We start from the raw sequence: 25,815 nt of genomic DNA on the forward strand, positions 1-25,815 counted from the left end.
TACCTTATCAAATACCTTTTGGAAATCAAATACACCACACCTACAGAGTTCCCCTTACTTGTGTTGCTTGTTACATCCTCAAAGAACTCTAATCTTTTAATGAAATACCATTTTTTTGTCTTCCTGATCCCATTATGGTTTTCTTAGGATTCTGCTGTACCTTCCTTACTTAGTAGATTCATGCAATTTCCTTCTGACAGATGTTGGGTGAACTGGCCCATAGATTTCTGCTTTTTGCCTCCCTCCCTTCTTGAAAAGTGACAGTTACCTAATAACTGGGAAGCAAAATATACCTTGAGGTACTTTACACTGTGGGGTGACAGGGTGAGGGAGAGAAATTAGAAATATAGACTCGAATGAGCACCAAGCTGCAGATAGAGAAATTAGGAGGGCGACTGAAAGATTTGATGAAATGGTGGCTTTGAAGATTTTTAAATATAGTATGGGGTGAAGGCTCCAGAAAGTAGGACTCAGGAGGTTTAACGTCCTGCTGTCAGTACTTGGACTAAGAACTGAGAAGACTGCAGTTTGAAAACTAGCAGGTGCATGAGGAAGAAAGTTACAGACGTTGGGTGAGGTGAGAATATGGATGGAACCGATGATTTAAAAAAATATTCACAGCCATGACATATATTGCATTGCAACTGAAGAATGTAAAGAAGAATGAGGGGGTGATCGAATTGAAACTTACAGAATACTGACAGGCCTGGATAGAGTGATGTGGAGAGGATGTTTCCACTAGTGAGAGAGACTAGAACCAGAGGGCACAACCTCAGATTGAAGCAACGCTCCTTTAAAACTGAGATGAAAAGGAATTTCTTCAGCCAGTTGGTGAATCTGTGGAACTCATTGCTACAGAGGGCTGTGGAGGCCAGGTCATTGAGTGTCTTTAAGACAGAGATAAAGAGGTTCTTGATCTATAAGGGAATCAAAGGTTACTGGGAGAAGACAGGAGAATGGGGATGAGAATCATATCAACCACGATCAAATGGCTGAGCAGAGTTGATGGGCCGAATGGCCTAATTCTGCTCTCATATTTTATGGTTTTATAATTTTTCATCATAACTTTAGAACAAAAACAGTGCAAAATTATTTGAAAACAAAATCAGTATTAGATGGAAAAGCAAACATTAAAGATTTCTAACTGGCAAAATATTCTTCTGGAGCCCTGGGAAAAAGTGTTCTTATTAAGATAATCACTTTTGAAAAAAAAATTAAATTATGTAATGGAAATCAGCTAAACTAATAACTGTTTTTGGTTAAAATGCAAGAGTAACTTAATCTGTAACAATACATTGACCAAGAAGGATACAGATCAATTTTGGCAGCAAACATAAATACATTTTTAACACCATACTCTTCGTTCAGTTTTTACTTTCTGGAATGTGTAAATGTTCTGTAGTGGAAGAATATTTTATGGAAGAGTTTAATCAATTTAAAGTTCATGATTAGATATGAAGTTTAAAGTTCATGATTAGATATGTCTACTATTTCTGAATGCAAAATTCCAGCTCATGTGCATTTTAAAGCTACTTGCTCCGAATGTAAGAACATAAGAACATAACATAAGAACATAAGAAATAGGAGCAGGAATAGGCCATCTAGCCCCTCGAGCCTGCCCCGCCATTCAATAAGATCATGGCTGATCTGTCGTGGCTCAGTTCCACATTCCCGCCCTCTCCCCATAACCCTTGGGGTTATTACACGTGGTATTACATTTTAAAGCTATAAAACTATTTTGTATGCTGGATAATTTTATAAGTGTTACAGCAGCTGTATACCATGTGCAGATTAAATAGACAATATTAAACAAAATATTCTGTAAAGTAAGTATAGTGGCACAGCTTATTAGTTCTCCAGCATATGGACAGAGTGGCCTAACCAATGTTCCCTTGCAGATGTGTAAAAATACAGAATGTACTGCACAGGCAACAATCAGGCTGTGCACATCATTGGTCCCAAACCTGGTTCCCTGCTGCTCTTCCGCTTGTGAGTTCAGAATGAGGTTGCATCTTCTGAAGACACTGTAGGTGTTAAACGCAGAGACATAAATTTTGACTTTGATATGGTAAAATGGGTGTTATAACTGTCAGCAGCCACTACACACCTCTCCTGATTTTAACAGCCATTGAACTCAATTGCAAAGTGAGAGAGATGACCCATTTGCCAACTTCCTTCTTACTCCACTGCAGAATGTCAAGATTTACTAGACTGATGGAAGTTAGTCAAAATGCTCTCTCATTTCCAGGTTTACAATATATAATTAAATTAAGACGAAAATTAGCTCATATAACTTCTGGCTTTTCTGTATTTTTCAGGTACACCTTTGCGTGATGAGCAAACATTTGACCTCAAGCATGTTCTGAAGGGCATTGACCCTAGCATTCCATTGGTGTTCGTCAGTGGCAACCATGATATAGGAAACACCCCTACCCCAGACACAATTTCTGAATATTGCAAGAGTTGGGGAGATGATTACTTCAGTTTCTGGGTTGGGGGAGTGTTATTCCTTGTGCTGAACTCTCAGTTTTTTCAAGATGCTTCCAACTGCACTGAACTAAAAGAAGCCCATGACCTGTGGTTGGATCACCAACTTGCTGCTGCTGAACAGTCAAAAAGCAAACACGTGATTGTGTTCCAGCACATCCCTCTATTTCTCCAGAGTCCTGACGAGGAGAATAACTATTTTAACCTGGAAAAGTCAAAACGGCTGGATCTTTTGCAGAGATTTGAAAAAGCAGGTATTTTTTTTTGTGTAGCATCTATTATTACGTTCATTCACTAATAGGCTAGAAAAGACTTCAGATCTGAAAAATCTGAATGAAAATGCTTCCTCTTTGGTTGTGCAAAATTTACAGTATTCTTGAGGTACACGCCGTCATTTATAGGTGGGGAATGCTCATCTCTCCTGTGCAGGCTCTTTGTTTGACTCAGCTGCATGGTGGCACAGTGGTTAGCACTGCTGCCTCACAGCCGCAGGGACCTGTGTTCAATTCCGGTTTGGGTCACTCTCTGTATGGAGTCTGCACGTTCTCCCCACATCTGTGTGGGTTTCCTTCGGGTGTTCCAGTTACTTATAGTCCAAAAAACGTGCTGGTTAGGTGCATTGGCCATGCTAAATTCTCCCTCAGTGTACCCGAACAGATACCGGAGTGTGGCATCTAGGGGATTTTCACAGTAACTTCATTGCAGTATTAATGTAAGTCTACTTGTGGCACTCATTAAAAAAAACCTAAGGGCCTGGACTGGAAATGCCCAGAATCTCTAAGTGCCGTCCCAGGCTGGGATTTCCCATCTTTTCATGAGCATGGCTGGAATTGGAAAATTTGATTCTAGAGGGTTTGGGGGCTTAATGTAAAGTAGTTGCTGCACACTTAATATTTGGGATTGATTTCTCATGGAAAGAACTGCTTCAAACAAAAAAAATGATGTGTCCAGCTTCTGACATGTTAATTTGAAAAAAAAGTCCTTGTGATCTGGAGATTTGTTTTTGCAACAATTTATGAAAAACAGATCAGTGAAGAGAGCAGATTGGGTCAGATCAGAGGCAACAAAGAGCATTGTTGATGACCTAATTAACAGTAAGTGGTTAAAATGCATTTGAGATACATGGACAAGGGTGCTAGGTTTGTACAAAGTAACATAAATTTTGACAGGCTTGTTAATTTAAAGTTTAAAGAAAGGGAAGGTAAATCTGAATAAAGACTCATGACTTATGAGCAGATTCTTTAATGGATTTGGGTCTTCTGGGAACTAGAATAACTTTAAAACTAATGTAAATTTAATAAAGTTGATGCCAGCACAGACAGCAGAAGCTGTAAAAGCCAGTGTATATATGATATCACTACCTTCTGCTAAAGGAACAGTGGGGAATCACAGCATACTGGTAATAATGATTTCCCCCAACTGGGCATTATATTGATTTTTGTGGACCAGACTGTCTGTTAGATTCCATTTTACTGGCTGTCTTAGGATTTATTCGAGATAGTATTTGATTACTATTCTCAAGGTGACTACTTTCATCTTTTACAGCATCCCGGAGCTATTCTGTCCACACCAACATAATTGTAAATTATAACAAGATTTCAATTAATTACCTAATCTTTTGCGAGTTCAGAGAAAAGACAGATGAAAACTATAGTGCAGTGCTTTGGAAATCTTAATGCATTGAAGTATAGGTAAAGGTGTCCACTACCCACTGAGTGACATGAATTATACAAAGGTGCACATGGAAGACTCTTTGCTAACAGCTGAAACAGAGTATGAGTTATTTCAGATGATGTTGGTTGGAAAGATTAAAATGGTTTGTTCCTTGGATTTAATTGGCAGCATTTTATTTGGCAAAAAACATACAGTGCAGATTTTAAAAAATTCATACCTATGACATATTATTTGAAATCTGTTCCGTCACTGAGCACTACATACATATGTGATACAATTTTATTCATGCTGCAAAATCTCTACTTCCAAGTGCTAATAAAATTGTTGATTTTGACACTCAAGGTGAAAATGAATTTGAAATTGATTACGGGGGGAATTTATGAAATGGATGAACAAAAAGTAATATCATTCTTTGCATCAGAAGTTAACACACAAATCTGTGGGTAGGCGGAACTGACAGATTTCATCCAATCTACGGACAGTTACCAGTTCAATACCATTCATATGAAATGGAAACTAACATATTCTGTATGTTGTGTTCTTGGGTTGACTTTGATATTTCTCTCCCATGTATTTGTTAGAAAAACAGTGAGGGCCAATTGGGATATTGCAAAGTATTAATTGCGCTGCACTTTAAAAATACTTCTGGATTCACTGTAATTTATATTTTTAAGGTATCTTGTTACATAAGACATCAAAATCATGAAAGAAAAACACATAGCTGTGTACCAATCACCAAGTGAATACCGTACTTTTAACTTTTTCTACTTATCTCCTACTCACCCCCTCCCACTCCTGTAACACTACATTCTGCACACTTTCCTTTCCTTCTGTACAAACGGTATGCTTTGTCTGTAAGTACGCAGGAAACAATACTTCTCAATGTATACTAATACATGTGACAATAATAAATCAAATCAAAAATCAGATCCCCTGTTCTCCATCCTTCCTGCTTGCCAATCTTCCCACTCACCACTTCTTTCACGTTTCTTTCCTCTTGCTGACCACTTCCTTTTCCCAAACCCTAGCTGTGAGCGAGAGAGTTAAAGGGGCAAACAAAAGAAAAACATTCAGTGGGAGGGAAGGAGCAAGTGTTGGGGGAGGCAGCAAGTGGGAGAAAGGTGGCTAGCCCAGGATGACTGGAAAGTGGGAGAGAAGCAGTGAAAGGGAGTGAGGCAGCAAATGGGAGATAGGTGGTGAGATGGCCATAGGAAAGACAAGTGCAAGCAGAGTAATAAATATCACTGGTTTAGTAGATAATTGTTGTGACAGCCTAATCTTTGGAAAATGTCAGAGTAAACATACTTCAGCATGTGCTGCAATAACATGAGTTATTTATAAGCAGTACCAATAGATCATACAATTGGATAGTAATTTATACAGCTTTAACAAGCAGCATGATACTTTGCTAATTATCTCAGCAATACTTGACATGGGTCAGAGTTCATAAAATCTCCAGTCCCATCTTCAGAAGACTTAGGTCAACTATGTTCTATTTCCTTTCCATTTTGAAGATGGATCAAAAACAAAGGTGATCAGATGTATCTCTCATTTGTCTTATGTTCATTTAAAACACAAATAGTGCTTGTTGGCTAGAAATGTACCTCATACCTTTTGAAGTTAACATTGGAGATATTGTAAACAAAAAGATAACAACTCAGTAATTTGCTTGCTTCAGAGGTCCACTAAATGTCCAAAACATTAACAGGAAATATTCAAGAGCTCAAAATGAATTGCAGCCTGCCAAATGGCTCCTGGATCCTAACACATTCGTCACTTAAAATTCCTTTGAACTCAATCAACCAGCATGAATAAAGCAAGCAAGTAATGAAAGCCACAATTAAAATATTAACATTAAAAGGCACTCATAGTTGGTGAAGTAAGTAAACCTTTCTTCCCACCTTTGGTGCTTTTTTTTGCCTGTTTATTGCACTGTGGGAATTTTTGGAGTGCTTTTTAACTTTCTTTAACCATTAAAATGTTACTATGTTAATGCCTACCTTCTCATAACTTACAGGTTTTCTTCTTAAAATGTTTCTAGTGTTAATGTTTATTTGCATTTAGTAATATTTAGAAGTGGACAAGCCAGTCTTCAAGAGATAGATAGTTACAAAAATAAAACTATTGTAATCCTGTTATGAAACTCCCTATTCATCACAATGTTTTACTGCCTGAATGTTTGTACACGTTGTGGTTAAGTATTTGCCATTTTTCAGTTCTGTGTTAATATTTATTTAATTACAAATTAAAATATCAATTGTTTTGTTCTTTACATTTTCTGCACTGTAGCACAGTAGCCACCATTTCAAAAAATGTTTATGATATAACACACACTTCTGAGGTCAAAGCATAGAAAATGTAGAGATTCGTAATGATGGAGAAAGGATCCACTTAGAGAAATTGCTGGTGGCATGTTGAGAAGAGATGGAAATAAAAACTTCAAATTAACAATGATTGGCGGAAAATAAATTCTGAGGGATAAATGAGGAACTTTGCACACTCAGTCCAATCTGATAAATTTATGTTTAACTTTGAAATTTAGTGGAATAAATCCAAAGGGGAGGATGAAAGTGCATCAAATTTATTTTCTTTTTCCTCCCTTCCCAACAAGAAATTTGTGTTCACCCTAGTTACAGTTTTCCTTAGAATCCCTACAGAGCAGAAGAAGCCATTTGGCCCATTAAGTCTGCATTAACCCTCCAAAATAGCATTCTACGTAGACCTAATCCCCTGCCCTAACCTCGCACATTGATCATGGCCAATCCATCTAATCTGCGCATCTTGGACACTAAGGGATAATATAGCATTGCCAGTTCACCCAACCTGCACATATTTGGATTGTGGAAGAAATCCGGAGCACCTGAGAAAACCCATGCAGACATGGAGAACATGCAGATTCCACACAATCAGCCACCCAAGGCTGGTATTGAACACGGGTCCCTGGCACTGTGGGCAGCAGTACTAGCCATTGTGTCACCGCTTTTTTTCACCATGGGTGACATACAATGCTAAAATCATCCTCTGATATGTGTACTGGCACTAAATTGAAGCTTTCTGTAGATACTGAAATTTATTTACGGTGTGTTGAAAACATACACTCTGCTAAATATGTTTCAAAGCTGGTGTACTGTGATGGAGTTTGATCCTTTTGGCACTATCTGGCTGAATAGATACTACTTTCATTTGTACTACTACAATTCAACATTCAATTAAATATGATACAATATTCTTGATTTATAGGCAGCATGTATTCATATTATCTTTTTTGGTCTTGCACAAAGTAGTAGCCACTGTTTTCAGTTATATGACTATTTGAGGATGATGTGCAATGATTTGATTTATTATTGTCACATGTATTAGTACACTGTGAAAAGTATTATTTCTTGCATACTATACAGACAAAGCATACCGTTCATAGCAAAGGAAACAAGAGAGTGCAGAATGTAATGTTACAGTCATAGCTAGGGTGTAGAGAAAGATCAGCTTAATACAAGGTAAGTCCATTCAAAAGTCTGATGGCAGCAGGGAAGAAGCTGTTCTTGAGTCGGTTGGTACATGACCTCGGTCTTTTGCATCTTTTTCTCGACGGAAGAGAGAATGTCCGGGATGCGTGGTGCCCTTAATTACACTGGTTGCTTTTCTGAGGCAGAGGGAAGTGTAGACAGAGTCAATGGATGGGAGGTTGGTTTGCATGGTGGATTGGGCTACATTCATGACCTTTTGTAGTTTCTTGCGGTCTTGGGCAGAGGAGCAGCCATGCCAAGATGTGATACAACCAGAAAGAATGTTTTCCACAGTGCATCTGTAAAAATTGGTGAGAGTCATAGCTGACATACCAAGTTTCCTTAGTCTTCTGAGAAAGTAGAGGCGTTGGTGGACGTTCTTAACTATAGTGTCGGCATGGGGGGACCAGGACAGGTTGTTGGTGATCTGGACACCTAAAAACTTGAAGCTTACAACTATTTCTACTTCATCCCCATTGATGAAAGCGGACATGTTCTCCACAAGCTTCCTGAAGTTGATGACGTTTCGTTTTGTTGACATTGAGGAAGAGATTATTGTCGCCATGCCATTTCACCAGATTCTCTATGTCATTCTGTACTTTGTCTCGTCATTGTTTGAGATCCGGAGTTACAGACAGGGATTGGTTGGTTACACAATGTTTAGCACTGCTGCCTCACCGTGCCATGGACCTGGGTTTAATTTTGGCCTCAGGTCACTGTCTGTGTGGAGTTTGCACATTCTCCTCATTCTGAGTGGGTTTCCTCCTGGTGTTCCAGTTTCCTCCCACGTTCCAAAGATGTGCATTTAGATTGATTAGCCGCGCTAAATTGCCTCTTATTGTCAGAAAGATTAGCTGGGTAAGTACATGGGGTTATGGGGATAGGGCCTTGGTGGGAATGTTGTCGGTGCAGGCTCAATGGGTCAAATGGCCTCCTTCTGTACTGTTGTTATTCAATGATTATGTGAAAGAGAACTGAAACATTTGTTTCCTTCCCTTTCTGTAATCAGTGTGTATTTTTAAAAGGAAGAGGTGTGTTTTTCTTAACTCTTGAGTGTCTGAACAATTTGAAAGGCCAGCAGCAAGCTTTCTATGAGTTTATAAAGAGGAACAGTTATTTAGGTGTCCGTTCTGAATGTCTAATGCTATGTTTCATTACTCACCATTCACACATACATGCGCACACACTCGAAAAAACTTGTCACATAAAATAGTGCATTTTTGTAAGTTATAAACATATGATAGTTCATAATTTACATGATTGGCTAGTTTTGACAAAAGCATGCTTGATACGCCTGATGAAGAAGGTGTTTTCACTCCTATAGAATAGTCTAGGCGGATTCAGTAGTTGGAATTGTATATCAGAATTGTTGTAGGTTTTCGAGAAGAGATGGATTTTGAGCAGGTTATTAAGTCAGTTACTTGAAGTTTCATCAGAATATAGAAAATGTGAGTTGGAGTAAGCCGTTCGACCCCTTGAGCCCACCATATCTTTCAACTAGATCATGGCTGATCTTTTAGCTCAGGACCATTTTCCCTTCATATCTCCATGTGCTTTGATACATTAAATATCTAGAAATGTATTGATCTGTGTCTTGAACATACTCAATGACTGAGCCTCTGGAAGTTCCATGCCTTTGTGTGGTCCAAACTGCTGTCTACATTCAGCCATTGGAGGTCAGAGCTGCTCCGATAGGAAAGACTTAAAAGGTCTGGGATGAGCTAAAGATGAATATGACAGATTTTCTTCTTAAGTTCATGAGCATATATTATTTTAAAGACATTGATTTCCCCCTGTGGTCCATCCATTACCTTTTTTTAAGCTAACCATTGAATCCAGATAGGTCTTAGTTGGCAAGATTTCCTTAAGCCTTAAGTGCATAATGGGTGAAATTCTCATGGTAGTCCAGGAGCTACACCAGACACACTCCCTAGGTGAATCTGGAAGGATCGTTTGCTCCTCTGAATCATGTTTTGATGCAAATTTCAGCCCAATCTGCCTGACTTTCAGTCTGGCTATTGGAATTTTAGGCACAAAGTAGCTCATCACATAAGAGCTTGGACAGTCAAATTCCATTCAATAGCAATTTTATTTTAACAATGTTGCATTGTAGGAGGAATACCTGCTTTATCCAAATACACAAAAAAAATGAAAATTTCCCTTACTAAATACAAATTTTGTATTGTGATGGAATGGCATTTTATATTGGGCTAAATTCCTGGAACTCCCTCCCTCGCAGCACATTGAATGTATTCACATCATATGGACAGCAGTGGTTCAATAAGACAGCTCACCACTACCAACTTTTCAAGAGTAATTAGGGGGCCTCATTCCACTAGTCCTAGATCTTGTACTACATCAGTCTCCAAATCTTGCTGATGAACAAATTCTTCCACCTGATGTCCAGCAAGTTTCAGTCATCCTGAAGACCATCTTTTCCTGACTTGATGGTTTCCAGCAGCAGTTGATGTTTGTCCAGGTGTGCGCCCCTGGGAGGACAGAATCCTGTGTTAGAGCTGCTGAGAATGATACTTAACAAAAAGCACTGCATTTCTTTCTTGAAAAATGTAAATTATTCCGAATGGTTTTTTATTCACTCTAAAACATTTGTAGCCAAATGGCCAAGCTTGATTCACTAGTAGAGTTACCACATTTGCATGGATTTGTCCCTGAAATCACTTTCCAATGTGGCAGTGTGTGTATTTTAATAACTTCACTTGGAGATTAGTCTTTCTAAATCGTTGATATTTCTTCCGAAATGCTGGCAACTTATTTTTATGTTGATGAGAGCTGAATCATCTGCTGCAGGAAATGGTATATGGTGATGACTTTGTGAAGATTTGCATTTCCAGGGATAAGTTAATTGTTATCTTCATTAAAAGTTCAATTATAAAACCTTATTATCTACATTGGAAAATTATGCCTAGATTTGTCTAATGACTAGTTTTTGTTTTATTGATACTTTTTCAACAAATTGTCAGCATCTCACAAATAAACATAGTGAAAATTGCATAACCATTTATGTAGCTGGCGAATTATGTAGCAAGGTAATACATTAATCACAATTATATCTTAAAGTTCAAAAATGAATATCTTTGGAGCAAATTTTAAACCAAATACTGTTGCTTTGGGAATAGTATGGTATACAAGTGTAGAATCTCACACTGTGACCCTAAAATAGATGCCAATATGTTGGCAGTGAAGCTATTTGAAGCAGCAGTGTTAAAACTACTAGTAATTAAAGAGGCTGTTCCTGTATATCCACTTTAGGTCCTTCATATTCGCTCCTCCATTCTCAGAATCATTGGTTCCTTGTGTGCTGTAAAATTCATTTGGCTCATTCTGCCATGGCTACCATACCTGAAAGAGATTTTCTCTTTCCGTAAATATTTTCCAATGTTTCCATTCCAAATATGTATGCACAGTCTTTGTGATAATAGTGTGCTATTGCTTTGGATATTTTGTTTTTATATTTAAGGAGACCGTTTTAAAGTTCAGTTTTTGTTTTACAGGTAGTTGGTATGTCTGTGGGGGACGTAGGTCAAAGGCTGGGAAAGCAGGATAATTACTCACTTTAACAATGTAATGTTTACTAAAGAGAAAACTAATGGACTTCAGTTTACAAAAAGAAAAAGTTTCCTGAGGTTTTTGATTAAAGGAATACAAGGTGGGTTTTGATTGACAGGATCTTGTGACAATGTGGTTAGGGAGGAGTCGACTATGTAGCAGAGAAAAAACAGCTTCTGAGTTCTGGCTGGAGTTTGTTTAAACATAGAGATCTGCAAGCTGCTCTCTCACAAAAGCTCTGAAAGTTTCAAGGCTACTTACATCTAGCAGGTATATTTATGGTTTAAAGTAATTTTTGAGTCTGGAAGAAGAATGTTGCTTATTTGGAGCTGAAACAGAGATAAGTTAGAAATTAGAGTTGCCTCTTTTCATGTTTAAATATTGTTCAATGGACAATAGCTAAACTGTTTCATTTATAGTTAGTGTTATTTAATAAGTTGTTTTAGCAGAATTAGTTCTGGAGTGAAGCATTCTATCCTCATATTTATGCTAAAGTAGAAAAATTGTTGGGGTTTAGTCTAGCCTCCTAATCATACCTAATTTGGTATTCTGGTCCAGGTCCCTAATATTTTATTAGACGTGATTATTAATTCTGATTCCGTAGCTCCCCTAACAACAAGCACAAAGCAAATTATTGTAGATGAAGTAAAAGAAAATGCTGGAAGACTCAGCAGGTCCGGCAGCATCTGTGCAGAGAGAAGCAGAGTTAAGGTTTCAGCTCCTGGTCTTTCATTACCGTTCACCCTATTTTTGTGTCGACTGCAAATTAATGAGTCCCCTACACTTAGAAAAAGGGAGGGGGAGAGAGAGGGAGAAAGAGTAATGGTTTTAATACTGATCCTTCAATCTGAAAATATTGATTTACCCTTGAAGTTAACGAGGTCCAATATGGATGAACTTTCAATCTTAGCAATCAGATGTCCTATGTCTGTGTACCCAAAAATAGATGCATCTGAGTTAGTAGGCCAGTGAATTGAAAACATATTTTTCATTATTAATTATTCTCCTGGTTTATACGTATAATTAAATATTTGAGGTAAATGCAAACAAAAGTTAAAGTGTGGGTGTGAATATTCCAGTCTGTGGATATTTAAGGTTGTTTAGATTATATGATGCTAAATACAGTAGCTAGAATTGTTTAAATCTACTGTTTCAACATATGCAAATGAATTCTCTACTCCTGCTCCTGGTCCTTATGTTCTTAACATCTGCAGCCATTCAGGGGTTCCTTGAATCTCTTGAAGAGTTTTATAGCGACAAACAATTAACTCTTTTGTAACTCAGTCCCTCCCTTCCTCACTACCATTACCATTTCCACACCACCATACCTGCACCACGCAATGCAGAGGATGATTTTATTCTTCAACAGATTGGGCTTCTCGAAGTTTGACAGCAATTAGACAGTCAGGTTTAACTATATAATTGAATAAACTTATACAGATGTTGATTAAACAATATTGTGTTTTGTCGCAGTTCAGTTTTTCCGTGTAATGCCAGTGTCTGACACAGCATTACTGTTGCATTATGCACACCGTTATAACAAATTGTTATTACAGGTGTCCTCTATCCATTTTAAATAGAGTTGGCGAGGTAGTTATTCCACTGGTTAGTGATCCAGGTCTGGGGACATAGGTTCAAATCCCACCATGACAGTTGGTGGAATTTAAATTCAATTAATAAAAGCAAAATAGCTAGTTAAGTAATGGTGACCAGGGAAACTATCATCAATTGTTGTAAAATCCCATTTGTGTACTAATATCTTTCAGCGGAAGAAATCTACTATCTTTATTTGACCTGGCCTATCTGCGACTCCAGATCCACAACAATATGGTTGACTCTTAATGCTGTCTCTGAAATGATGTAGCAAGCCACTCAGTTCAAGGGCACTAGGGATGGGCAACAAATGACACCCAGACCAGTGACACCCATATCCCATGAAAGAATCAAAAAAAGATTTCCAGTTTACTGGGGATAACTACAGATAATATAGCCAATCCTGGCATTTTCTTTTACATGTAACGTTTTTTTCTAGTACTTTAAGCTATCCTGTTTGCATTTGGGTCAATGACTTGCCCTCTGTGATACCCTTTTGATTGCAAATGTAAATGCTTTAGCATGATGCCTGTTTACCCTCTGGGTGCTCCTGCATCAAAATATGAAGCTGAATTACAAAATACTGGTATGACAATACTGTGCCTTTAAGAAATGTATTATTGTGTCATGTTCCTTGTGAAGGGAATGTTTTAAACTTCAGCTCTGATTGCGGTGCCGATTTGCCTGCTCCAGGCAGCCTGCTGCTGAGAAGCATAATTGATCCTAGATATTGGGTGTTTGTTTTAATCTGACTAATGTAGTTTTGATTATTTTTGTGTGTTGTCCCCTGGGGTTTCAGAGTAAAGTTTAATTAGTTTGATTGACAAGAGTGCATCATGTGCTAATGGGAGGAGTTAGGCTTACAGAGGAGAAAAGGCAGGCAGTTTCTGTTTGGATTTTGTAAGAAGCAGCAACTCTCTGTCTCTCTTTGGTGATTGAAGTGTGGGACTTGCCAGAAAATAGGTATCTCTCGCCAGAGGTGTTAAAAAGCTTGAATACTGGCAACCCTCGTAAGCCTATGTGCTCAAAAATTTCTATCCATTACCTAAGCTATGTTCGTGAGTGTTACACATAGAAGGTAAGTGAAGACCGTCTTCAAAGAATAGAAGATTGGGATTCATTGACAAATGAGTGCTATCAGATACAATACATTAAATCTGAAATGTGTTTCCACCCAAAGAAACACTGGCCTTGTGATTCAGTTTTCCCAAAAAACTGAATATTGACCAGTTCCTTACTCCACACAAGCAAGGAATTCTCAAGAAGCCTGCTCTTTAGGCTGCAGAGCTATTATTCACTCGAGATCACTTCTAAAGTTAACAGCTATTTTAGTTGATTTTCCAAATCTGTGTAGACTGTATCAAAAACAAATCAGGTGAAGTAATCAGTGGAGATTTCTCTGTTTCAGCGGTTTGCCTGGATCAGTTGATGCGAACCATGCCAGATGGAATCACTACTGTATGTACTTGTAACATGCCTCAATTCTACCAGGATCTGCATAGTAGATTACCAGAGCTCTCCACCAGTACTTGGACTTCTGCATCAATGCTTATTTTTCAAATTGCTTTTAAATTACAAGAACACTTTACTTAAATCCCAAGGTTCATGTCATTTTCATTGTTGCTTCAAGTTGTTAACAGTTTCTTTGCTGAATGCAAATGACCTTGCTTGTTTCTTTGCTGAATACAACAGTTCAAATACAGCAACCAGAGCTCAGAAGCAGCTAGAAGATAAAGTGATAGCAGGGAAAGGGAAAAGCTTACAGTATGTTCAGCAACTTTCACAATCTCAGGGCAGCTGTTCTCTCAGGCACAAAGAAGAGGAAAACCCAGAGCAAAAGATTATTAATTGGCTATATAAAGTGCAGAATTTGAAGCAACAGACCACGCTAATTGTGTAATTAAAGAAATGAGATGGGCCAATTCCTGCCAAGGTGAGAAATGGCCAAGCATTTTGCTGATGAATATAAGCAAACAGAAAAAAAGATGTGCTGCTTCCTTAATTCAACACGATACAGTATCCTTGTAATAGCATGTAGGCTCTATTTTATCATGAACAGGCTAAATTGCCTTCACTTAAGAGTTAATTGTCTTATTCTGTTGAAGATATGAAATGTATCCCAGCTGTAATTGAATTTCAAGTCATGAGCTATGTAAAGTGTGTGGGAGGGCAATTGGATCAAGCTTGAGAAATTTGTGAAGATTTTATCAATGTCTGTCATTTGAAATTAGTGAGCATGACGAAGGTTGTCTTTTTGACTTTGCTGTTTTCTTCTTTGCTTTACCTGATGAACGTGGCTCCAATTGTTAATACCTCTGGATCCAGTAATGAGAAATTAATCAAAACAGATAGAAGAAATAAATATTGAAGAATGTCTAGACAATAGTGATCATAATATAAGATTTGAAAAAATAATTGAGCAAGATATAAGTAAGGCAGAAAATAACTAATAGATTGAAAAAAAAACAAATTTTGATGGGATGGAACCAGGGAAGGTAAATTGGAAAAAGAAAATGACAAGCAGCATAAATGATCAATGGAAAATTTTTAAAACTGTGATCAGTAGAGTTCAGGAGAAATATATTCTGCTAAAGTACAAGAAGGAACCTAGCTAGTAATGAAAAAGCATGGAGATATATACAGTTGAGGGTGAAATTGAAACTAAAGAATATGGCATTTACTAACTATATAGTGGATAAATGATAATAGTATTGGATATGCACCTACAGAGAAGGGTTATGAGATAGGAACAGGTAAGTGGGATGAGTAACTTTTGTATAGAGCCAGTGCAAACACTGAACCAAATGGCCTTTTAAAAAATTCATTCATGGGATGTGAACATCGCTGGTTAGGCCAGCATTTATTGCCCACCTCTAAGCTATCGTCTTGAACTGCTGCAGTCCAGTGACTTGGAGGGTAACTTTCAGTGTTGTTCCCATTTGTCTGATGCCCTTGTCTTTCTAGATAGTAGTGGTTATGGGTTTGGAAGGTGCTGTCCAAGGAACCTTGGTGAGTTTCTGCAGTGCACCTTGTAAATGATACACACTGCTGCTAAGCTGCATTGGTGGTGGAGAGAGTGAATGTTTGTGGATGAGGTGCCAATCTAGTGGACTGCTTTGTCCTGGATGGTGTCAGTCTTGTGTGTTGGAGCTGCATTAATCTAGTGAAGTGGAAAGTGTTCCATCACACTCCTGTCCTGTGCCTTGTAGATGGTGGACAACCTTTGGTTAGTCAGGAAATGAGTTACTCTCCACAGGATTCCTAGCCTCTGACTTGCTCTTGAAACCAGTATGTACATGGCTAATCCAGTTCAGTTTCTGGTTAATGGTAAGATCCATGTTGTTTGTGAGGAATTCAGCAATGGTAATGCCATTGAAGGTCAAGGCGTTGATGATTAGATTCTCTCTTGTTGGAGAAGGTCATTGACTGGTACTGGGGGGGCACAAATGTTACTTGTCACTTGCCAGTCCAAACCTGATTATTGTCCAGGTCTTGCTGCATTTGGACACAGACTGCCTCAGTACCTGAGGAGTTGCAAATTGGGCAGTTATCAGCAATACAAGTATATGTGACAATAATAAATCAAAAAATGCTTTTATGTAGCTTCTTTCACAACTCCAGGATATTCATGACCAATGAAATACTGTTGTGATGAAGGGAGAACTGACGTCTAATTACCTGGTGTTTTTTTTCCAATGGTGTGGATTGGGGGCTGAATATTTTCCAGTTAAAAGGGCAGGTATGGCTTAACCTTTCTTAAAATATTGCATGCAACAGTGAAACACTCCCTTCATGCTTAAGTCTCTGGAGTGAGGCTTGAACTCAGGATTTTCTGATTCAAATATGGGAATGCTTCTGAAAAAGAAGGATACATCACATGATTATACCATAAATATAATTCTTTGTCCATAGTTCCAATTATGGAAACTTTATATCAAGTTTAGTTCTTGGATATTTTATGAAAAATGACAAAACCTATCGTCCAACCTCCTTTTGAAGCTTTGTGCAAAGAACAATTGTACAAGTTAGCTTTGGTTCTCTTCTGATTATTCATATAGCAGAATTAACAGCCAGTATTCAAGATTGCATATTTGGGAATCTAATACTTAAACATGGAGGATTAGTAATGCAAATTCCATTACACTATAATAAATCATCTGAATGTATTTGTTAACTAAGGAAAATGGAATGTGCTAATGACTTGACAAAAATCCAAGGATGAGTGCAGCTCATGTGATTAGATTTGATTTTGATTTGATTTATTATTGTCACATGTATTAACATACAGTGAAAAGTATTGTTTCTTGCACGCTATACAGACAAAGCATACCGTTCATAGAAAGAAATAAGAGAATGCAGAATGTAGCATTACAGTCATAGCTAGGGAAGAGAAAGATCAACTTAGTGTAAGGAAAGTCTATTCAAAAATCTGACAGCAGCAGGGAAGAAGCTGTTCTTGAATCGGTTGGTACGTGATCTCAGACTTTTGTATATTTTTCTCGATGAAAGAAGGTGGAAGAGAGAGTATCTGGGGTGCGTGATGTCTTTAATTATGCTGGCTGCTTTGCCAAGGCAGTGGAAAGTGTAGTCAGAGTCAATGGATTACAGGATATGTAATTATAGTAGATAATTTACTCTTATTATGCATCTGTACCATTCTAGTTCCCACTACTAACAGGAGGAAACAGAAACTATAAAGCCTAGGTTTATGAGCACAGTGGACAAGTGAGGTAAAAACAAAAGGTGCTGGAAATCCTCAGCAGTCAGGCAGCATCTGTGGAGAGAGAAACAGGTTATCAACCTGAAATATTAACTTTAATCTGAATTGGCAATGTTTAGAAATGGAATAGGTCTTGAGCAAGCAGTGGGTGGGACAAAGGCAAAAGGAAGGTCTGTCAGCTGAGGAACAGCACGTCATTTTTCAGTTAGGCACTTTACAGCTTCTAGGTTCATCATTTAGCTCAACAATTTCAAACCATAATCTCTGCTCCATTTTGTTTGTTTTTCTTTGTTTTCAGTTTTTCTCTTCTGCTTTCCCACAGCAGAACAGCTACCCTCGGCACATTTTTTTCCTGCTGTCTCCGTAGATGCTGTCAGACCCACTGGGTGAGATTTTACAGCTTCGCTCATCCCGATACTGTAAAATCCCGTCCAAGATCATTTCCATGGTCCACCCCTCTCCTGCTCCAATTCCGGTGGTGGATGGGGCGGTAAAATTCTGGGTCTATTTTTCCAGTGTTTTGTTCTTGTTTCTTGCCCCATCACTATTCCTGTTGACCCTGTAAAACTAACTCATGTTGTTTAATCTTTCCTGTGTTACACCTTATCACAGATCGTCCTTTTGTCCTTGCCCCAACCACTGCCCCTGACTGAAAACCCATTTCTAACTTTTCCTAGTTCTGATGAAAGATCGCCAACCTGAAACATTAATTATTTTCCTCTCGCAACGTGTTGCTGCCTGACCATGGGTGGCACAGTGGTTAGCACTGCTGCCTCACAGCACCAGGGACCTGGATTCAATTCCCAGCTTGGGTCACTGTGAGTATGGAGTTTACACATTCTCCCATTGTCTTGGTGGGTTTCCTCCAGGTGTTCCAGTTTCCTCTCACATTCTGAAAGACGTGCTTGTCAGGTGCATTGATCCGAACAGGTGGCAGAGTGTGGCGACTAGGAGAATTTCGCAGTAACTTCGTTGCAATGTTAATGTAAGCGTTAATAAAAAACTTTACCTGCTGAGTATTTCCAACATCTTCTGCTTTTATTTCAGATTTCCAGCATCTACAGTATTTGGCTTTCTGATTTGAAATGTGAGGATCTGATTCTGAGATAGGGCCCTGTGATTCATGGAGCTTAGGACTCTGTTACATAGGAGTTACTGAGCAGACTCACTGATAGATAATTGCATTCAAATACAATGGCCCTAAATTATTAACAAAACTTCTCTGATCATGTTTTTTATCTGCTGAATGTACACAAGTTTTTCAACTTCTGAATTAGTTCAGAGAGAAAGCTGTATGTCAAAGAAACAAATAAAGTGCGAGTAGAGAAACCGGATAACTAATATAATCAGTTTTGACACTGATTAGGAAATGTCTCCTTTTTTTGGAATACCCTGTATATGAAGAAAACACATGCTGTGATTTGCATTTTGACTATTTTGTAGTCATGTGAGCGAACAATATAACCTATTGCTTTCCATTTGTAGAATCCTCAAATTAATGTTAGTGTAAAATTCTACCAAATGCATCTCAGATTGTGAGGTTAAATTGAAACGTAGTTTGGATCCCAGAACTGCTGGATTCTGGCTCACGGCACTGATTAGCAAATGTGCATTGCCACATAATTGCTGCAAGTTAAATCTACTCAGATAGTAGATGCTTAACTTCAAATAAATACCATTAAATTTCCTGTTTGTCTTTTAAGTTATCAAAGGATTCAGATTAATTAAATGCCATTGTGATTTAGTGATCATTAGTTGGAGCAATTGTCGTAAATTTGGATCAGTCTGCAACATTTATCTGCATTAGAGGGAGACTCGCTAATAGCAAGAGTTGTGCTGGTAGTAAAATTATAGGGCAGGGTTTTTCGCACAACCCACTGCATGTTTTGCAGGGTTGGAAGTAGCCAGTGATAGGATGGAATCATAGAACCCCTGCAGTGCAGAAGCGGCCATTTGGTCCATTGAGACTGCATCAACTCTTCAAAAGAGCATTTTACCCAGGCCCTAACTCAATGTATTTACTCTGCTAATACCCCTAACCTACACACCTTTGGACACAAAGCGGCAATTTAGCATGACCAATCAACCTTACCTGCACGTCATTGGACTTTGGGAGGGAACCGGAGCACCCAGAGGAAACCCACGCAGATACGGGGAGAATGTGCAAACGCCACAAAGTCACCCAAGGCTGGAATTGAATTTGGGACCATGGCGCTGCAAGGCAGTAGTGCTAAGCACTGTGCCACCCCAGATCGTCTGGTCTTGCTGATGTCAACAGGGTTTCCCATTGAATTCACCCTTCATTGCTGGGAAACCTGTGACAGGGAGCAAGCCATCGGCTGGACCAGAACATCCCTATACAGGGCCTTGGTGAGACCACATTTGGAATATTGTGTGTGGTTCTGGTCACCTCACTGTATGAAGGATGTGGCAGCATTGGAGAGAGTGCAGAGGAGATGCTGCCTGGTTTGGAGGGTAGGTCTTATGAGGAAAGGTTGAGGGAGCTGGGGCTTTTCTCTTTAGAGTGGAGGAGGAGGATGAGAGGTGACTTAATAAAGGTTTGTATGATGATGAGGGGGTTAGATAGAGTGGACGTTCAGAGACTATTTCCTTGGGTGGATGTAGCTGTTACTAGGGGGATTAACTATAAGGTTCATGGTGGGAGATAGATTCTTTACTGAGAGAGTGGTTGGGGTGTGGAATGCACTGCCTGCTGTGACAATGGAATTGGACACTTCAGGAACTTTCAAGTAGTTATTGGATAGGCACATGGAGCACACCAGAATGATAGGGAGTGGGAGAGCTTGATCTTGGGTTAGGACATAGCACGGCACAACATTGAGGGCCGAAGGGCCTGTACTGTGCTGTACTGTTCTATGTTCTATCCTGCCACCATGAACGGACGGAAAGTTCCATCCACGGTTGTGTTGCCTTAGGTTTGAAGGACTTAATGTCATGTGTGGAAACCATATTTTGCTTGATTGCAGTGATCAATTTTACCAATACCACATTTGCTGATATGATAGCTCAGCAGGATCTCATAAAATAATCATGGTTGATTGTTTCCATAGAAACACAGCTTTAAATTTTCAGATGTGGTCCCCATAGTCTTGCTCTTCCTGCACTTGCCTTGTCAAACTGGCATCAAGGGGGAATTGTTATGGTGGTACAAATGCAATGATACCATTAGATTTGCTCTGAATTGGTGGCTGGGGGACAATAAACTGCCACAGTCATGATTAGAGATATTTTATCTATATGCAAGAATGCCTTATTTATAGAAAGCCCAGACTTTGGAGGGCAATTATCTAGATCAGCAACACGGTTTGTTTTGCCTCCGTTCAACATACAATCTCAGAAAATTGCACATTGAAAAGCATGCAACATTTTTGTATGGGAAAAGGTGAAACAAAAAATCATTTCCCTACAAATCATCTCATGTCTTATAGTACATGACCAGCTAGTCAAGAATGTTTTATTTCAGTCACTGAATGCATTGTCAAATGGAATAGTACTGTTTATAACAAACAAAGAACACAGAAAATTACAGCAGAGGAACAGGCCCTTCAGCCCTCCAAGCCTGCAGCAACCATGCTGCCCGACTTAACTAAAACCCCCTACCCTTCCAGGGACCATATCCCTCAATTCCCATCTCAATCATGTACTTACCAAGACTGCCCTCAAAAGTCATTACTGTATCCACTTCTACTGCCTCCCCCGACAACGAGTTCTAGGCACCCACCACTCTCTGTGTAAGAATCTGCCTCATACATTTCTTTTAAAACTTGCCCCTCGCACCTTAAACCCATGTCTCCTAGTAATTGACTTTTCCCCTTGGGAAAAAGCTTCTGACTATTCATTCTGTCCATACCTCTCATAACCTCGTAGACTTCTATCAGGTCTCCCCTCAACCTCCGTCGCTCCAATGAGAAAAAAACCAAGTTTCTCCAACCTCTCCTCATAGCTAATGCCCTTCATACCAGGCAACATCCTGGTAATTCTGTTCTGTACCCTCTCCAAAGCCTCCATACCCTTCTGGTAATGTGGCGGCCAGAATTGAACTCTATATTCCAAGTGCGGCCTAACTAAGGTTCTATAAAGCTGCAACATGACTTGCCAATTTTTAAACTTAGTACCCCGGCCGATGAAGGCAAGCATGCCATATGTCTTCTTGACTACCTTCTCCACCTGTATTGTGACCTGTGTACCTGTACACCCAGATCCCTTTGCCTATCAATACTCTTAAGGGTTCTGCCATTTACTGTATATTTCCTATCTGCATTAGACCTTCCGAAATGCATTACCTCACATTTGTCAGGATTAAACTCCACCTGCCATCGCTCCGCCAAAGTCTCCAACCGATCTGTATCCTGCTGCATGCTCTGATGGTCCTCATTACCATTCGCAAATCCACCAACTTTTGTGTCATCTGCAAACTTACTAATCAATCCAGTTACATTTTTCTCCAAATCGTTTATATATATTACAAACAGCAAAGGTCCCAGCACTGATCCTTGAGGAACACCACTTGTCAAAGCCCTCCATTCAGAAACACACCCTTCCACTGATACCCTCTGTCTTCTTTGACCAAGCCAGTTTTGTATCCACCTTGCCAACTCACCTCTGATCCCGTGCGACTTCACCTTCTGCACCAGTATGCCATGAGGGTCCTTGTCAAAGGCCTTACTGAAGTCCATGTAGACAACATCCACTGCCCTACCGTCATCAATCATCTTCGTCACTTCCTCAAAAAACTTGATCAAGTTCGTGAGACACGACCTCCCCTTCACAAAACCATGTTGCCTCTCACTAATATGTCCGCTTATTTCCAAGTGGGAATAAATCCTGTCTCGAAGAATTCCTCCAATAATTTCCCTACCACTGATGTACTGGCCTGTAATTACCTGGATTATTCTTGCTACCTTTCTTAAACAAGGGAACAACATTGGCTATTTTCTAATCCTCTGGGACCTCCCCTGTAACCAGTGAGGATACAAAGATTTCTCTCAAGGCCCCAGCAATTTCCTCCCTTGCCTCTCTCAGTATTCTGGGGTACATCCCATCATCCGGCCCTGGAGAATTGTCTACCCTAATGTTTCTCAAGAACCAATACCACCTCCTCCTTTTTGATTTCAAGATGACTCAAACTATCTACATGTCCTTTCCTGGACTCATCATCCACCAAGTCCTTCGCTTTGGTGAATACTGATGCAAAGTACTCATTTAATACCTGCCCATTTTCTCTGGCTCCACACATAGATTCCCTCCCTTGTTCTTCAACCCTCTCCCTGGCTACCCTCTTGCTCTTTATATATGCATAAAAAGCCTTGGGATTTTCCTTAATCCTGCTGGCCAATGCTTTTTCGTAACCCCTTTTAGCCCTTCTTACACTAGCGTGTACACCAGCAAACCTCCCAGCCAGCGTATTTGTGCCCTTCAAGTTTAGATGCAACCTGTTCTTGTACAGGTCCCATCTGCCCTGGAAAAGACCCTAATGGTCCAGATATCTGAAACCCTCCCTCTTACACCACGTGTTTAGCCATATGTTGAGCTGCATTATCTTCCTATTCCTAGCCTCACTAGCACATGGCACAGGGAGTAATCTTGAGATTACAACCCTAGAAGTTCTGCTTTTTAACTTTCTACCAACTCCCTAAACTGCTGCAGCAGGACCTCATCACTCTTCCTCCCTATGTCATTAGTACCAATATGTACCACAACCTCTGGCTGTTCACCCTGTGCCTTCAGGATGCTTTCTGTCCGTTCAGAGACATCCTGAACCCTGGCACTAGGGAAGCAAGATATCATCCTGGAGTCTCTTTCACATCCACAGAAACGTCTGTCTGCACCCCTAACAATAGAGTCCCCTATAACTGTTGCTCTAGTCCTCTTTTCTCTCCCTGCTTAATAACAGAGCCAGCTGTGGTGCCACTGCTTTGGCTGCTGCTGCTGGTATCCCCTGATAGCCCATCTCTCCCAACAGTATCCAAAACGGTATACTTGACAGAGGGGGATGACCAAAGGGGACTCATGCACTGACTGCCTGCCCCTTCTGGCAGTCACCCATCTATCTGCCTGCACCTTCGGTGTGACCATGTCTCTAAAGCTCCTATCTATGACACTTTCCATCTCCTTCATGCTCCTAAGTGCATCCAACTGCTGCTCCAACCTATCCATGTGTTCTTTAAGGCGATGCAATTGGATGCACTTCCTGCAGACATAATCTCCCACATCTCAAGTGTAGCACTTAACTCACTGACCGACATTTTGAGCACCAATTAAATTATTTGAAAAAGTTTATAAAACTCTTACCTTCACTTCAGCTTTGTAACATCTATGTGAATTGGTCCTTCGAAGGTTGGATTAAATTTCTGAGGCTCCCTAGTCCTGGAACTTTCAAAAAACCTCTGGAGAGAGAGAAAGAGACACTGCCTTCTTTGTGAGCTTGTGGCAGCAGCAGAAAACAAAACTAAAACTAGAATGTTCTGTGCGAAAAAGTTGTCCTCAGTCACATGACATAACCTATCAATCAACCCCAATGAAGCTCTACTCAGCAATCAATTAAAACCACAGAACACTGCATTAGTTCAGATTAAAATCAACATTGCTTCAATTATCCTGCTTCAACAACAATAAATCTACTGATGAACCATGAAACCATTGCAGATTGTTGTAAAAACACATCTGGTTCACTAACATTCTTTAGGGAAGGAAATCTGCTGTCCTTCCCTGGTCTGCCTCCAGATTCAAGCAATGTGGTTGACTGTTAATTGGGGACGCAGTGACCTAGTGAGATTATCACTAGACTATTAATTCAGAAACTCAGCTAATGCTCCAGGTTCAAATCCCACCATGGCACGTGGTGGAATTTGAATTGAATAAAAAAAGCCTGGAATTAATCTACTGATGACTGTGAAACCATTGACGATTGTTGGAAAAACGCATCTGTATTGCTAATGTCCTTCAGGGAAGGAAATCTGCCGTCCTTTCCTTGTCTGGCCTACATGTGACTCTAGAGCCACAGCAATGTGGTTGACCCTCAGTTGCCCTCTGAACAAGGGCAGTTAGGGATGGACATAAAATGCTGGCCAGCCAGCAATGGCCATTCCTACAAATGAATGAAAAAAAGTGCCCTCAGAGATGGACAATAAATGCTAGCCCAGCCACATCCCATAAACAAATAAATAAAAAAGGCCAGGTCTGGGAATGGACCAGGAAATTAAAATAGCAAGTGACCAGAAACTCAGGATCTTGTTTCAGAAGAGGGAGGGTTGAAGGATGTGATGAGATGGGATAAGTTCACCCAAGGCCAAGTAATTTCTATGCTTCTAACAAGCTGTTAAACATTCTAATTAAATTCCATTGTTAATTTCAACACTTGATTAATCTTGTTGATTATAAATTCTGATTGGATTATTTCAGTGAAGGCTGTATATTCACACTAATTGATACCCTACATACATTGTCATGTTTCACATCCTCTAACATCTGCAATATTACCATGTATTTTCCATATCAAACTCTAGTTGCTATTTTTTATCTGTTCCTTTGAATACTATCTCCTTTCTCCTTGTTATGTGACCACATAGCTTGGTTATTATCAGCAAATATTGTGATACAAGTGAACCCTCTTCCAATTTGTTTATGGACAGTACAAACAGATAATCCAGACAAGGTTCTGGAATAGTGTATTGAAGGATACAGCTCACAACTTTAACTGAAGTAGATTTTATATTATGAAACATTTTGACAACGATTACAGATTTCGAAATTCATGCAATGATTTAACTGTAGATTATTTAACTGTAGACAGGGCTTTAAACTAATTGGGGGGGGGGTGTGTGAGGGTAGGTGACCTTACGAGGTCTAAAGTTAAGGAGAGTGTACATGTAAGGGAAGAGGCCGAGGATGTCCCAATAATAGAGGGAGTAGGGGGCGTGAGTATAGTTGGTGGCATTGCGGCAAATAGGGTCCAGGTGAAGGCTGGGATGAAAGCACTTTATCTGAATGCACGAAGCATTCGGAATAAAGTGGATGAGCTGATGGCGCAGATCGACACAAATGGATACGATCTGGTGGCCATTACAGAGACGTGGCTGCAGGGTGACAGGGACTGGGAGCTGAATGTACAGGGCTATCAAGTGTTTAGGAAGGATAGGCAGGAGGGAAAAGGGGGGGGCGTAGCTCTACTGATTAAGGATAGCATCACGGTGGTAGCAAGGGATGATATTGGAGCCAAGGAGCAGAGGGTGGAATCGTTGTGGGTGGAGA

General features: G+C 39.7%; 1 protein-coding gene across 1 annotated transcript in view; it reads left to right on the forward strand.

Moving 5' to 3' along the window:
- The window catches only part of cpped1 (calcineurin-like phosphoesterase domain containing 1), a 156,824-nt gene that overhangs the window by 100,235 nt on the left and 30,774 nt on the right, over positions 1-25,815 (forward strand). Inside the window, exon 3 of the mRNA XM_080207007.1 lies at positions 2,319-2,741. Coding sequence (XP_080063133.1) covers positions 2,319-2,741 — 423 coding nt within the window. The remainder of the gene's footprint in view (positions 1-2,318; positions 2,742-25,815) is intronic.

This window comes from Carcharhinus amblyrhynchos, chromosome 18 (assembly GCF_965287045.1).
Source record: "Carcharhinus amblyrhynchos chromosome 18, sCarAmb.v2.hapA, whole genome shotgun sequence".
In the NCBI taxonomy this organism is placed as follows: domain Eukaryota; kingdom Metazoa; phylum Chordata; class Chondrichthyes; order Carcharhiniformes; family Carcharhinidae; genus Carcharhinus; species Carcharhinus amblyrhynchos.